The sequence below is a fragment of the Heterodontus francisci genome, chromosome 38 (genome assembly GCF_036365525.1).
Source record: "Heterodontus francisci isolate sHetFra1 chromosome 38, sHetFra1.hap1, whole genome shotgun sequence".
Taxonomy (NCBI): domain Eukaryota; kingdom Metazoa; phylum Chordata; class Chondrichthyes; order Heterodontiformes; family Heterodontidae; genus Heterodontus; species Heterodontus francisci.
The window spans coordinates 41,578,944-41,593,557 of NC_090408.1; the positions used below are offsets into that span (position 1 = coordinate 41,578,944).

General features: G+C 41.9%; 1 protein-coding gene across 2 annotated transcripts in view; it reads left to right on the forward strand.

The window, feature by feature from the left end:
• The window catches only part of spg11 (SPG11 vesicle trafficking associated, spatacsin), a 151,670-nt gene that overhangs the window by 72,546 nt on the left and 64,510 nt on the right, over positions 1–14,614 (forward strand). For both annotated transcript variants that reach the window (XM_068018211.1, XM_068018210.1), the window contains exons 20-25: positions 3,825–3,891; positions 6,638–6,803; positions 7,857–8,065; positions 10,085–10,193; positions 10,294–10,453; positions 13,599–13,862. In XM_068018211.1, coding sequence (XP_067874312.1) covers positions 3,825–3,891; positions 6,638–6,803; positions 7,857–8,065; positions 10,085–10,193; positions 10,294–10,453; positions 13,599–13,862 — 975 coding nt within the window. The remainder of the gene's footprint in view (positions 1–3,824; positions 3,892–6,637; positions 6,804–7,856; positions 8,066–10,084; positions 10,194–10,293; positions 10,454–13,598; positions 13,863–14,614) is intronic.

Below are 14,614 nucleotides of genomic sequence, written 5' to 3' on the forward strand. Positions count from 1 at the left end.
TGAGGTTCATTGCATCTGATATTCTATTCAGATCCACTGCGCTGTCCTGTGTAACATTAACCAATGGGGGGGGGGGGGGGGGAACATTAATTCAGAGTAAATTATTTTGATTATGATCTTTATAATGTAGGGAAAGTTATTGATGTAGCAGCTGAAGGTTGTTGGGTCTAGGACTCTGCCCTGAGGAGCTTCTACAGCAATGTCCTGGAGCTGAGATGATTAGCCTCCAATAAACACAACCATTAAGCTAATACTTCAAGATATAATACCAAGAACCCATCTTTGAACTGTGGAAAAAGTTTTGTGTAGCTTTTTATACTGCATTGTAAATAATTTGCACTTGATGTGTGTATCAGATATAAATTAGAATATTGTTTTACAAGCATTTAGGTGTCATCCGTGGCTCAGTGGGTACCCCTCTTGCCTCTGAGTCAAAAGGTCAAGGGTTCAAACCCCACTCCACAGACTTGAGCACTTAATCCAGTACTTAGGGAGTGCTGCACTGTCGGAAGTGTAGTCTTTTGGCTGAGATTTTAAACCAAGGTCCCCTCTACTTTCAGATGGACATAAAGGATCCCACAACACCATATAGAAAAGAGGAATGGGAGTTCTCCCACTGTGGAGAGAGAAACAGAGTTAACGGGTTGGATCTTGTTCTTCTTCCAATGGCGGGCTTTTTAGTCAGAGGTTGGGTGTGGGGGGTGGCGAATCAGAGTGGCAGTGACCGCCACAGAACTCGACACCGGGATTGCTGGTTCTGATTCTCCCAGGGGCGGGATTGGCCGACAATGGCCTTCCCGCCCAGAGGCCCAATAAGGGTCTCTTCCTGCCACCACTGGGACCCCAGCAGCTGGGAGGAGGGGGAAAACGAGGCACCCTCCCTGTGGGCTTTTTGGGGGGAGGGGTGGGTTGTGTCCTTCCTTCATGGGTGATTTGTGACCCACAGAGGACCCCCACCAGGAACCATTTCACCCCCCGGGAACCCCTCCCCCGGACTAAATGCCCCACCCCCTACTCTACCTCACCAGGGCCTTCTGGACTGGCCCTGGCGACCCTGCCTCACCTACCTATATTCCTGGGTTCTAGCGCTGGGCTTGGGTCCAAGGCCTCTGCAGTACTGGCAGTGGCCATTGTTCCTGGTGGCGCTTTCAATATTGCTGAGCTGCCAGCCCTGTGATTGGCTAGCAGCACTTGGGGGCGGGATCCCCATCCCTGTTAAGTCTTTAAAGGGATGGGGATCCTGCCTCCTTAAACTTCCACCCCAAAAAACCGGAGGATCATTCCTGAAGACTGAAATAATGCAGAGGCGGGGATTTCTCCCCCCCCCCCCCCCCCCCCACCTCCGACTTTTTGGCCCGGTGCCAGGAGCCCTGTCTCCTGTATCAAATCCAGCCCAATGTTTCCGGTCAGTTTCTCTCTCCACGGATGCTGCCTGACCGGTTGAGTATTTCCAGCACTTCGTTTTTATTTCAGATTTCCAGCATCCGCGGTGTTTTGCTTCTATTTTAGTTCTCCCACTGTCCTGGCTAACATTTGTTCCTCAATCAATACCACCAGAAATAGATTATCTATTTATTATTTACCCCATTTGCTTTTTATGGGACCTTTGTGACCAAATTGGCTGCTGCATTTTCCTAAATTGTAACAGTGGCTACACTTCAAAAGCACTTCATTGATTGTGAAGCAGTTTGGGATGTTCTGAGGTCATCTAAGGTGTTATATAAATGCAAGTTTGTTCTTTCTATTTTCCTCATCTGCAATTGTTCCTTTTTTTAATCCCATGTACTACCAGATGAGAACTAGAAAATATTTCAAAAGCTGTCATTTTAAAAGTTTTTCTTTTCAGAAATGAAATTGTAATGTCATTGTGTCATCCAGTGCATCTCAGATTTTTTTAAAAAGAAAACTTTTGCATCTGAGAAGGTATGAAACTGTTGAGTTTAAATTGATTGGCTCAAGGTTAACAGGATGATTAATGTTGCTGCTTTTATCATATTCCACAGTGTGTGCAGAGCATGATAATTTTCCGACATTCTTGATGTTATAGTCTCAAGGTTGCAATGTATTGGAAATGTCAATCTCAGGCAGGGGAAGTACAGACTTCAGGTTAAAGTAAACTAATTAACAGTCAGTATGCTTAAGGAAACATTTTATGCATGCGTGCATTTTAGTAAACGGGAAGTCTTTTTTGATGGTCCCATCATCAAAGTAAATGGGATGTTGAAGTAGAAAAAAGGGAGTAAAGTATAACATTTAAGGGAAGATGTTTATAAATATGTGGTTGTAATTAGATTTTGGGGCTGAAGTTTACTAGGGTTCATATCAGGGACAGCTCTGCTGCTGTAATAGGTTTTATTGCAACATTGTGTTGCCTGAGCTGACAGTTTAATTGTAAAAAGGAAACTAGTTTTATTTTTGAACTATGATTATCAAACCATTAATCTGTTGGGACAGTCATAAGAACATGCTATATGGAACAAAGGAAGGCTATTTGTCCTATAGAAAAAGTTCCTTCCATCATGGCCTTAAAAGTTTGATAGTTGTTCACCTCCCTCAGAAGATACAGTAAGCCCAGGCCGATATTCTAAGCCAGTGGTTCTCCAGGTGTCGTCCGCGGACCACTAGTGGTCTGTGAGGGTCCTCCAGGTGGTCCGCAGGCTAGTCCAACATGCAAGTCACTGATGTGCAACGCCATATGAGAGAACAGGCCAGAACCCTCATCCCCATCACTTGCATGATGTCACAAAACCAGACAGGCTCCCGTGTGTGGCATAAGCCATCATAAGTGTAAGCAACAACAATGTAGTTTTATGAGTAAGATTTCTGTTATTGTTGCAACATACAACTGAAATTAGATTTTCAACGCTTGTGGGGCTGAAAACAAAGAGGAACCGGCTGAAAGTGGAGTCCAACATGAGGCGGAAGCTCTCCACCTTGGAACCAGACATCACCTCTTTGGTGTCTCATCAAAAGCAACACCATTCTTCCCAATAATTCCGATGAGCTTTGTGGTAGCAACTGCAAACAAGTGGGAAGGACTGGTAGGTGGTCCGCAGGGTCTTTTGCCCTGCCTAAGTGGTCCACGGACGAGAAAATTTGAGAACCGCTGTCCTAAACCTTGAATGGGAAGATGTGCAGGACCATCTTCTGGGGAGTTTCTGGCAAAAGATCATTTGAATGTCAATCTTGTCCAGGGAGAACTGAGAAGCAAATATTGAAAAAATTAAGGTTGTCTTGTCTATACACAGAAAGGATTTAATTGTAAAAGATCCAGACATGGATAGAGGTTTCTGATGTATAAATTGTTTTGGTTGATGAAAAGTGCTTTTAAGTTTTTTTTAATTTCCATTTTTGTGATTCCAAGCTTCCAGGGGATTAATCCTTGTTATGCAGAATGCTATCCATTCTCTTTCCCTTTACACCTCTCCCAACTCAACCCTTCCAAACCACTGCCATTATAACTGATTTATTTAAGGTGTGAAATACTGTTGACTGCAGCTTTTTTTACTTCAACATTTGAACAAATACAGGTTTAGTTGATGTAGAATGTTCATATTGCTTTGAAGACCTATCTGACTGCTTAATAACAATTATGAATCCAGGATGAGAAACATTGTATAGTGTAAAAGGCTCAGTATTCTTAATTTTCAGTTGAACAAGAATGAAGAACTTCCAAATTGTTCGGACTTATACAGTATAGAAAAAAACTTATCCTTGTATCAGTAAATCAGTCACCATGTCGCATTAAATGCCTCCATTCATCTTTTCAGGATGCAGACTTTTTTGCAGTAGACTTTGCTTATGGTTTTTTCTTTTTTTTGCAGTCATTACACCCCTTTGATCCATCTTGCCTCTTTGGCTGGCAGTCTGCCAACTTGCTCTCCACCAGTGGTAAGTTCCTTTCAGATTAAATGAATGTAACCAGTGTAATGGATGGAGGTGGGAGGGAAGGAAGTGTGGGTGCTTGACAAAGCTTTCAAAGGCTATTAAGGTGCCTTTATATTAATTTCTCCTATTCTGTGTGATCTGCTGAGCCCATTAATTGCCACTCATCAATTTGGCTGTGACTTGTACAACTAATGTTCTTTGACATACTCAGATAGTGAGTCTTGCCTCTCTGACTTTACACTAGGATTAGCACCGTCATTATAGATTTAGTTTAAACTAAATGTGCAAAAGTTTATTACAGTGAAAATTACAAATGTAATGTAAATATTAAAGGCAACATTTAGTTCAGCCATACAGAATCAGAAGGTCAATTCCTAGATTGTGCAAAGTTAACTAATGTCAGTCTCATTTGTCACCCTGAAATCAGACTCTACTACCTGTACCAGTGAAAGCAAAATTGACCAGGGTTCCCATTCCTAATTGTCTTTCAGTGGCAGCACCTGGGAAGTATCCATGTTGTGTCAACATTAATCAAGGCCAGGGTCAAGCTTGAATGTGATGTCTTACAATTTAATAACTTGCCAATACTCCCTGCCAAGGAAGACTGTCAATTGAGGCAAGGTCGCAGAGGGTGCCCAGTACCCATGGAATTGTACTCCAGGATAAATGAATTTCAGGAAGGAGAAGGGGGGACAATTGGCAACAAAAAAAAATTTGGAATGAATTTGCAAAACATTTCTTCTGTTCTAGTATGTTTAAAAAAAGATGAACCATTGCAAACGTAGGGCTGAATTTTGTTGAGCTTCCATGGGGCGTGGGGGGAGCTGGTGGGTGGGGTGGTATTGGAAGATCGCAGCGCCCACCCCCCCCCCCCCCCCCCCCCCCCACTGCTCAGCAACGCAACCCGATTTTAAATATTTAAATAAATTCCATGCATACATTTAAACCAACTCCCCACTATCTAACCTTTGGTTCCAGATCTTCATTGTGACGGGCAGCAGTCACTTACCTTTCTAGGGAAAGCTGGTGCCACCGAGGTGGGGAAGGGGAGGGGGGGGAGGATCAGAGCATTTTTAGTGTAGTTGTGGGGGTGGGGGGGAAATGGGGTGAACTCTGCATTTTTAATGTGGTGAAGGGGAGGGGTGACCTCTGCACTTTGTGCCGTTGGCAGGGGGAGAGAGGTCAACTCTGCAGTTTCAGTGTATTGGTGGGGGAACGGGCCAAACATTTAATTTTCATGTAGTGGGGGATGTGGGCAACTGTACATTCTCTTAACAGCATTTACAAAGCTACACAAAATTACTGGTTTCAGACTCCAGCAGTCCCTGCCCCCTCACTTAGTAAAACTTTAATAAATCTTAGCTCTGTTATTTAATGAAGAACAGATTTGAACTATAGCTCCACTGTATTCCTGCCTGATTTGGGACTGAGCAGAATACAGAGTGGCTGCACAAAAATTTTATGCTGCCATTGGTTAATAGGAAAAATATATCTGAAACATACGAATTTGTTCTTCTGACTTGGATTTTTTAAAAAAATTAGATGGAATAATACAAAGGATCTTGCTGTTGCTTTATCAGTATAAAAAGTTCAGAATCTCTTGAGCTTTGGAATTGAACAATCATGGCTAGTGATTGATTTGGCAAAGATTTGACAACGTAATAGGAGCAGGAATAGGTCATTCAGCTCCTCGAGCCTGCTCTGCCATTCATTAAGATTGTGACTGATCTTTGATGTCAGCTACCCTACCCTGTCCTATCCCTATAACGTTTGATTTCCTTGGTGCCTAAAAATCATACTCAACATGCATAGCATTCTGGGCAAGAGAATTCCAAAGATTCAAAACCCTCTTGAGTGAAGAAATCTCTCCTCATCTCATTCCTAAATGGCCAATCCCTTATCCTGAGGCTACCCCACTCCCTAGTTCTAGACACTCCAGGAAAGAGAAACAACCTTTCAGCATCTGCCCCCGTCAAGCCCTCTAAGAATGTGTTTCAAAAAGATTACCTCTCATTTTTCTAAATGCCAAAGAATATATGCCCATTCTACCTGCTTTCTTCTCATAGACACGCCCTCTCATCCCTTTGTTGCACTCTCTCTAAGGCAACATCCTATTCTTGACCCTGTAGAGGAATTGCTGGCACTTGTTGCAAATGATTCCTTATTAAAGGGCGGTACAGTGGCTCAGTGGTTAGCACCGCAGCCTCACAGCTCCAGGGATCTGGGTTCGATTCTGGGTACTGCCTGTGTGGAGTTTGCACGTTCTCCCTGTGACTGCGTGGGTTTTCGCCGGGTGCTCTGGTTTCCTCCCACAGCCAAAGACTTGCAGGTGATAGGTAAATTGGTCATTGTAAATTGCCCCTAGTGTAGGTAGGTGGTAGGGAATATGGGATTACTGTCGGGTTAGTATAAATGGGTGGTTGTTGGTCGGCACAGACTCGGTGGGCCGAAGGGCCTGTTTCAGTGCTGTATCTCAAATAAATAAATAAATAAATAAAGCATTTTATAATGTTTTTATTGAAAGTGGCAATCCTAGCTGAGATGTGTAGCCAAACACCTTTGCGTCTTTTATGGTGAACAGCTCCTGCAGTGAATTCCATGAGTGCCTGGAAGAAAGGAGGGGGAGGTTAAAAAAAAAAAATCTCTTTTTTTCCATCAATAATATTGATTTCCTGTTTGCAAGCTGTCGGATACAAGAAATTAGAAAAATGCAGGTCTTTCTAACGAAAGTTGTGCATTCTGCCCACAGACTTATCAAATGATTTACCTCATTTTTCTTGCCCTGATTTGGTAAACAAGTATGCCATAACTGAACGACTGGATTTTTCCTACTACTTGCGTCACGGGCGGCCATCGTTTGCGTTTGCAACTTTTTTGGTGCAGCAGCTGGCAAAGAGCAGTTCACCCAAGCAGTTGTAAGTATGACCGGAAAGGGAATTATTGAAATAGTACAGAATGCTGCTACTTTTTATTTTAGCTCAGAAGAAAAAACAAACTTGGGAGTAGTATTAGGACATCCTGAGCTTGTGAAAGGCACTATATAACGCAAGTCTTTTTTCTTTTTCTAAGTGCACTGGCTGAAAGGGTGGTGCAAGAAGATTTAATAACTTTCAAAAGGGAACTGGATAAATATTTGAAGGGAGAAATTTTGCTGGATTATGGGGAAAGAACAGGGAGGAGGGAGTTAGATGAATTGGATAGCTCTTTCAAAGAACTGGCACAGACACGATGGGCCGACTGGCCTGCATGCCCTCCCTTAGTCTTTCACTACAGCAGATTATCTGGTCATTATCACATTGCTGTTTGTGGGAGTTTGCTGTGTGCAAATTATTGTAATGTAGGAAAGGCAGCAGCCAGTGACTACACTCCAAAAGTACTTCATTGGCTGTAAATCCTTTTGGGACATCATGAGGCCATGAAAGGCGCTATATAAAATGGCAAAATGAATAGAACAAAGCTATTGACAAGTAACATTGGTGTGTCCATCATCCACCTTCACATGTGTGTTTCTTTCTTTGCCTTGCATAACAACTCTTTAACTATTGAAACTCTCCAATACCTCACTGCAGCTCGGGTTTACCAGTGGGCATTGTTGCTGCTTAGGACTAATTCTCTTGGTTAATGTCAATGTATCTTTATATAACCAAGAAGACAATTCAGGATTTAAAAAAATCTTGCTCACAGTGTGAGCCGTGCAAAATTATTTTCCAGCAAGTTGGATATTTTTGGTGGGAAAATTCAAAATTTGGTTATTTTCTATATAATAATGGGACTCCATTTTGTAGTGCATTTGGAGATTTTTTTTTAATACAACAATGAAAATTTAAAGATCCTAGAGCTGAAAAGGGTCAATGGAATTGGGTTTTCTTTGTACTTCAAGCTAGGTACTAGATGTGTTTCATATTCTGAGAGTTTGTCATTTCTCTGATGGTTGAAAATCACATTTGTTCCTCTCTTTCCTGTTTTAGGATACAGAAAGCAAGCATGGAGGCATACAGCCTAGGGTTAGCCCACTTCACTGTACCTCCTGTTGCTGCAGCATGTGTCGCCTTTCTTGAGTTACTTGGTGTTGCCAGCTTTAAACTCAGAATTGATCTTAAAGTTGCAGATGCCATTTTGAAACATTGGTGCACAAATGCAGAAGAGTCTCAACGCAGTTTGTTACAAGTCACCTTGGGTAATTATGGTGTTTTCCTTGTGATGTACAATCTTACATCTTGAACCACATCTTATCAGTTAATGCAAATACTGTGCTATATTTCTGTGGTCATAATTAAAGGGGATGTATATTAAGAATGTTGCCCATTCCTTTTCTTTGTGCGGCTTGCATAGGTGAAATTTTAAGATTGAAATATAACTATAGGTAAATTGGCCATTATAAATTGCCCCTAGTATAGGTAGGTGGTTTCAACTGGAAGGTGATGCACCCTGTTCTTTCTTGGAATGTTGGAATTAAGATTTATAGTTTATGTGCTTGTGATGCCGACAAGCAAAGATTTAAAGTGCACTTGTTGCTATTTAAGATGCCGCAGAACTTCGCAGGTGAATGGTGGATGATCTGGACACTGTTTGCACGCTATCTTTTTAAATTTATGGCTTGAGTAAAAAAAAAAGAAAAATCATAGGTAACAGCTACTTACTATTGCTCATGTGTTGTTAATCACATGTTTTCTGTCTTAATTGTGGAACACATCTTGATGTTAACTTGCATTTATAACGATAAGCAGACTGAGACACAGTGCAGTGGTGTCTTGTTGCTTTGTGTTACATGGTTCACCAAATGGGAAATGTCTGATCGCTGCCGTACTGTCAAATGTTACATGGGGCCTGGCACTTGTACATGGGGAAGGTGGGCAGTGCTGGAGGTAAACGTATCAGCTACTCTTGTGTGTTGCTTAACCATTGCTTCCCACAAGGTGCTGGAAAATGTATGGAAGCAGATCACCTGCCACAAATAGGGATGGCATGAGGAAGGTAGCAGAGACATGCACCAGGTTGTTTTTTAAAAAAAAAATTGGAATGTTTTGCTGTTGGGTTTGCTTTTGGACAGGCAGTGCAATTGTGATGCCCATCTGGAGTCCTCAGCAAGAGGCCCAAACTATTCTGATGGCCAGACCTCTCCTGCATAATGTCAGCGGGATGTGAGCGCTGAATTATCATTCACGGACATCCCGCCAATTGGGAGGGGCTGGAAATCTAGCGGCTCCATCATCGAGCAAAGCTGAACGTTCAGATTTAAAAGGGGTGGTGAATTGGGTTGGAAGGAGATTCATATGCAGTCAGGAGGAGCATTCAGTCAGATGCATATTTTGCCATAGTTTTTGAGTAACCTGCAGCACTCTCCTTGAGGTTAGGCTGCTCCACACCTAGTAGAAATGGGTAGAGAATCCTACATTTGTTGGAGGACTCTGACTTGCATTTTTTTATTCATTCATGGGATGTGGGTATTGCTGCTTAGGCCAGCATTTATTGCCTATCCTAATTGCCCTTGAGAAGTTGGTGGTGAGCTGCCGTCTTGAACCGCTCCAGTCCATGTGGTGTGGGTACACCCACAGTGATATTAGGGAGTGAATTCCAGGAGTTTGACCCAGTAACAGTGAATGGACAGTGATATATTTCCAAGTTAGGCAGGTGTGTGATTTGGAGGGGAACTTGCAGGTGATGGTGTCCCCATGTCCCTGCTGCCTTTGTCCTTCTGCATGGTAGAGGTTGCGGGTTTAGAAGGTGCTGTTGAATGAGTGAATGCTACAAGTAGGCTCTTGCTTGAAACAGAGCTCTATGGGAGCAAGTGGACGAGCAGAAACGGTGTATTAAGTTAAACTCTGCAATGTTTGGAGAGGAAGTGTCCTACAGATGCCATGAAAACTGGCCACATTAAGTCAAGAATTACAACAGTGGTTAGAATAGCAACAATGAAAAGTCTCCTAATGTTTTTCTAGTTCACTGGCATTCAGGCTTTTATTTTTACATTAATTAAAAAAAAAATTTTAACAGTCTAACCTAGGTTACCACATCTTCGCTTATTAGTAATGTGGCACTTGTGAAATAACCTGCTTTTGGAACTCTTTCTTTCTCACCTTGCGATAAATTTGTTTTCAAAATTCACTGTCCGACACTGAAACAATTTCTGTGTCTATTAGTCAGTATGATGATATCACATTTAAATATGATCTCTGTCTCATTGTGTCTTCCTCAGCTGACAAACTTCAGAATTTAATTGAATTTAATGGGTCATCAGCAGAGGAGTTGCTAACCCATTTAGAAAATGCCACTTGGGAGAACTTACAAAGTAGAGGTATAAACAGGTAGCTAAAAGTACAATATTTACTGGGATTTATTTATTTTTTGTTTCAAATGGTGTAGCTTCACCAGATAAACAATAACGTTGAACTTATTTAACCGCAGAGCATCTTTTGAAGCTGGTCAGGAGTGGTCACTGGTGGCCCAATTCTGTAGGCTTCATGGCATCAGTCTTAGCATGGCCTACCTCCAGGAATGTGCCCGAGAGGATGAGTGGCTGCAGTTTGTAATTTTTGCTCAGATTCACAACTACCAACCAGATGAGGTAACAAGTTCATGGCGATTAAGTGCTCTATTTATTTATTTGATCACTTTCATTCTTCCCCCACCACCCCCGGCCGCTCTCCCATCTCAAGTCAATCTACACCATAGCATAGACAACTGGATAGCCTGCTTTCGTGTCTCTACTAAAGCCACTTTAGAGTCTACTGAAATATGGAAGGAAGTTGATTTGAATGACTGACTTTTTTTGTACCTCGTCTCCCCCTTTGTTCCTGCTGGAAAAATTGGCCAGTCAGCCTGACCCACCAATGGAAGCTGGAGAGGTAGGACTGTCACTGGGGCCTCTGATTCATTTCTGACTGCCCCTGGTCCAGATAACTTTGGAAGCCAAAACCCTACCAGGGAGGGCTGTGCTAAATGGATAAGCAGTGTTTGGAAATTCAATTCTGTTCTAGTAGGCCATACAGTTGAAGCTGATTAAAGTTAATCAATACCTATATTGACAATTGGAGGTTTATTAGCAAGGAATTGGGTGACAGAGATTTTCCAGAACCTTGTTCTGTATCTTGAAGGAATTGCTAATAAGTAATTAAAACACACACAATTGAAATGACAATTTCTGAAGCACCCACTGATAATTTAGCTCCCATGCAATACTTGTCTCAGACAGCTGCACCCAAATTCTCTGCTGATATTATCAACACTAAGATTATAAGTTTTAAAAAAAATTCCATCATAAGATTGCCAACCTTCCAGGATTAACCTAGAGTCTCTATCAGTTAAAGATTAATCTCCAGGACACTGAGAACAACCCAAGATATGAGTATGGTGGCATAGTGATTATTTTACTGGACTAGTAATCCAGAGACCTGGACTAATAATCCAGAGATGGTTTACCACAGCAGTTGGGGAATTTAAATTCAGTCAATTAAATAAATCTGAATAAAAAGTTAGTATCAATAATGGTGACGATGTAACTACCAATTTTTGTAAAACATCAACTGGCTCGTTAATGTCCTCGAGGGAAGGAAATCTGCTGTCCTTAACAGATCTGGCCCATATGTAAGACCAGAGCTACAGCAATGTGGTTGACTCTGAACTGCTCTCTCAAATGGCGTAGCAAGCCACTCAATTGTCAAGAAAACAGCTCACCACGGCCTTTACAAGGGCAGTTAGGGATTAACAGTAAATGTTGGCCTTACTAGCGACACATGAATGAATTGGCTCGCCAAAGTGGTCTGTCATGAGGATGGACGTGTCAAGTGACAAATGGTGGGGGGGAGGATGGAGGCAGGCAGTCATGTGCTTTAAACCTCCCGAAATGTATCCAACCAGAGTTGAATAGCCTAATCAGTCAGGGGAAAAAAGGCACTGGTTTTAAAGTAAGCTGATAACTATTAACATTCTTTTTTTTTTAAGTGCCAACTCAGAGCATTTATTGTCCCAGTTAAACAATTTGCTCAGCTTTATGGGGAAAAGGCAGGTGAGTGGTGCTCGGTGAGTTGCTCTTGTAGAGAGCAGGCACGGACATCATGGGCCGAACGGCCTCCTTCTGTGCTGTAACCATTCTATGATTCTATGTCACTAATTTTTTCTTTGCTCATCAAGATGACAAATCTTAATGTCAGGGAATGGAACTCAATTCAGACACTTTCAGACACCTATTGTCAGCATCAAGCAGTCCTAGGTCAGGTGCAGTTCAGTAAGCTGCAAATTAAAGCTCCTTCTGCTCTGCCCCAACAATGTACTTAATCCCCAATCTCAGAAGATCATTCCCTGCTGCGCCAGTGTGATATTTTTCTTCCGTTTCCCACACCAGCAATGCCAGCCCTCTTCAAATGTTGTTGTCATTGTGCCCAAGACCCATGTCCACTAGGAATTGGGTTCTTGGCATAGACTCATACGCAGCCAACAGACTGAAGGTGTTCCTCAGTCTGGGCAGAGAATTTGAACCCAAGTTGCAAAGCTGAAAGCCCCGTGTCTAGTTCACTGTGCCACTTGGTTCCCCTAGAGTTTTATTGACCTCTTTTATCAATTTTTTTTATTTTGCCGTGCTACAGACTTTTTTTAAAATCCTAGGATTCTTTCAATGGACCGCAGTAAATTAAACCCTTTTGCTATTTCTTCCAAATGTGACTGACTTCCTGACAGCAGGCTGTGGCTGTTTAATTTTGAAAGTGATCCTGCTGGGAATTGTCTGTCCATAAATCTAGGCACTTGCATGCACCAGTTTCTCACCTCGGTAGGTTGATGAGATTCACTGCAGGATTCCTTTTCGCATTTTGAAAATATTAACTTAAAGAAGAACTAAATGTTTTTGTGAATTGTTGCGTGATTCTAGATGTACAGAAGGAAATGCACGCATCCTTCTTGGTATCTCAACCTTTTTGTTGTGCTTGATAATAAAACTGCTGATCAGAGCTCCTCTAGTAGTTCAGTCAGTACAGGCAGAGTGTGTAACTTGGCCACACACCAGAAGGTTTCCAGTTTGAAAGCTGGCCTGCATTGAATCAACTGATCTTATCTAGGGCTGCAGTAAGACACTTCAGTTGGCCTCAGTCCGTTTCAGCAAGGGAGGGGAGAATATGCTATAGTTCTCACTCGTGATCACTATTCAGTGACCCGTGTAGGAAAGTGGAATGTATGGATGTTGGATGGCAACAGAAGTAATTACTATTGCACTTATTATCTAAGCTTGACTGTAAAGGTAGGACACCCAGGTGAAGTCTTGGAGGTCATCTGGTGCTGTGGAATTGTACTCCAATAAGAGTACTTCTCACAGGAGTTTTTTTTCAAATATTCAAGCAGCTGGTTAGCAATAGTGGACCATGAGTTTTGTGCAGAATTTCTCAGTGCACTGACCTTTTCATATCATTGGTATTAGTTTCCTACAGCTCATTTTAATTTTTAAAAATTTTTTTGTCCCGGAATTGTTCAGAGTATCCTAATTTGCTGTATTATTTGCCGATCAATCCTCCTTCACCTCCACATTAGAAAAACAACTTTTTATCTTTTTGTAAGAAAAAGGTCTGTTTGTTCCATTATTCATTGGCCCTGACTATTTTTACAACAGGCAGTAAATTGCTTTAAACAACTTGAATTGTCAGTAAGCATTCTAGCTTTCTCTGGTTTATTGTGTTTTTAATAGCGGCCTTGTCCTTATGTTGCCATTTGGTACTTTTTCATAGGTGAAGGCACTACTGAAAGACTTCAGTCCCACTCTTCACGATCACCTGACATTAGCTTTTCAGAACTTGCAGTTTGTTTCACAAGAAAGGCCAGCAAGCTGCACTGTGACCAAGGAGGAACCAAACAAGAAGAGCGAGTCTCCAGTGAATCTTTTTCAATTTCTCTACTGGTGCCAGGAGAAGCCAAAGCCTTGGCGTTATCTTTTGAGTGAGGCAGTGCAACAAAACGCACCCGTGTTGAGTATCCTGGCTGCGTGTTTTCAGGTGGGGACCTTCTGTAGGCTGTACATGGCATAAATAGGGGTCCTATTTATAAGACAGTCACTAATAAATCCAATAAGGAATTCAGGAGGAACTTCTTTACCCAGAGTGCTGAGAATGTGGAGCTCACTACTACTGGTAGTAGTTGAGGTGAATAACAGAGATGCATTTAAGAGGAAGCTAGATAAACACATGAATGAGAAAGGAATGGAAGAATATGCTGATAGGGTGAGATGGGGTAGGGTGGGTGGGAATAGGTTTGTGTGGAGCATAAACACCAGTTAGGCCGAATGGTCTGTTTGTGAGGTAAATACTATACAACATTTGATAGCAAAAAATGTAATATGTTCTCAGTAGATCCAATTCGGGTGAGGTATAGCCTTAATGCAGGTGTAGACTTCTTAGTAAACTGTGATAGGTATACATGGGTTTAACTACTCAAACCTCTTTCTAATTATTGGGGGGTTTAGTCAAACAGCACAGAAGGAGGCCATTAGTCCCAATGTGCTGATGCTGGTCCTGCAATTGCAGCTACCTATTAAACTCAGTAATCTGATTTCAATGCTTTTTTAGGGGAATAATACTTGCACTCTTCTCAATGTGGACTTTGTTTTGTCAAGCTTTTGTTTATCTGAAATCTTGCTCACTGGTTATATAGTTTTTTCCCCTAAAAAGCCTTGGCTTTTCATTTAAAAGAAAGTATTAGTACAAGAAAATCAAGTACCAGTTTACATCATCGTCGACCACATCTTTCT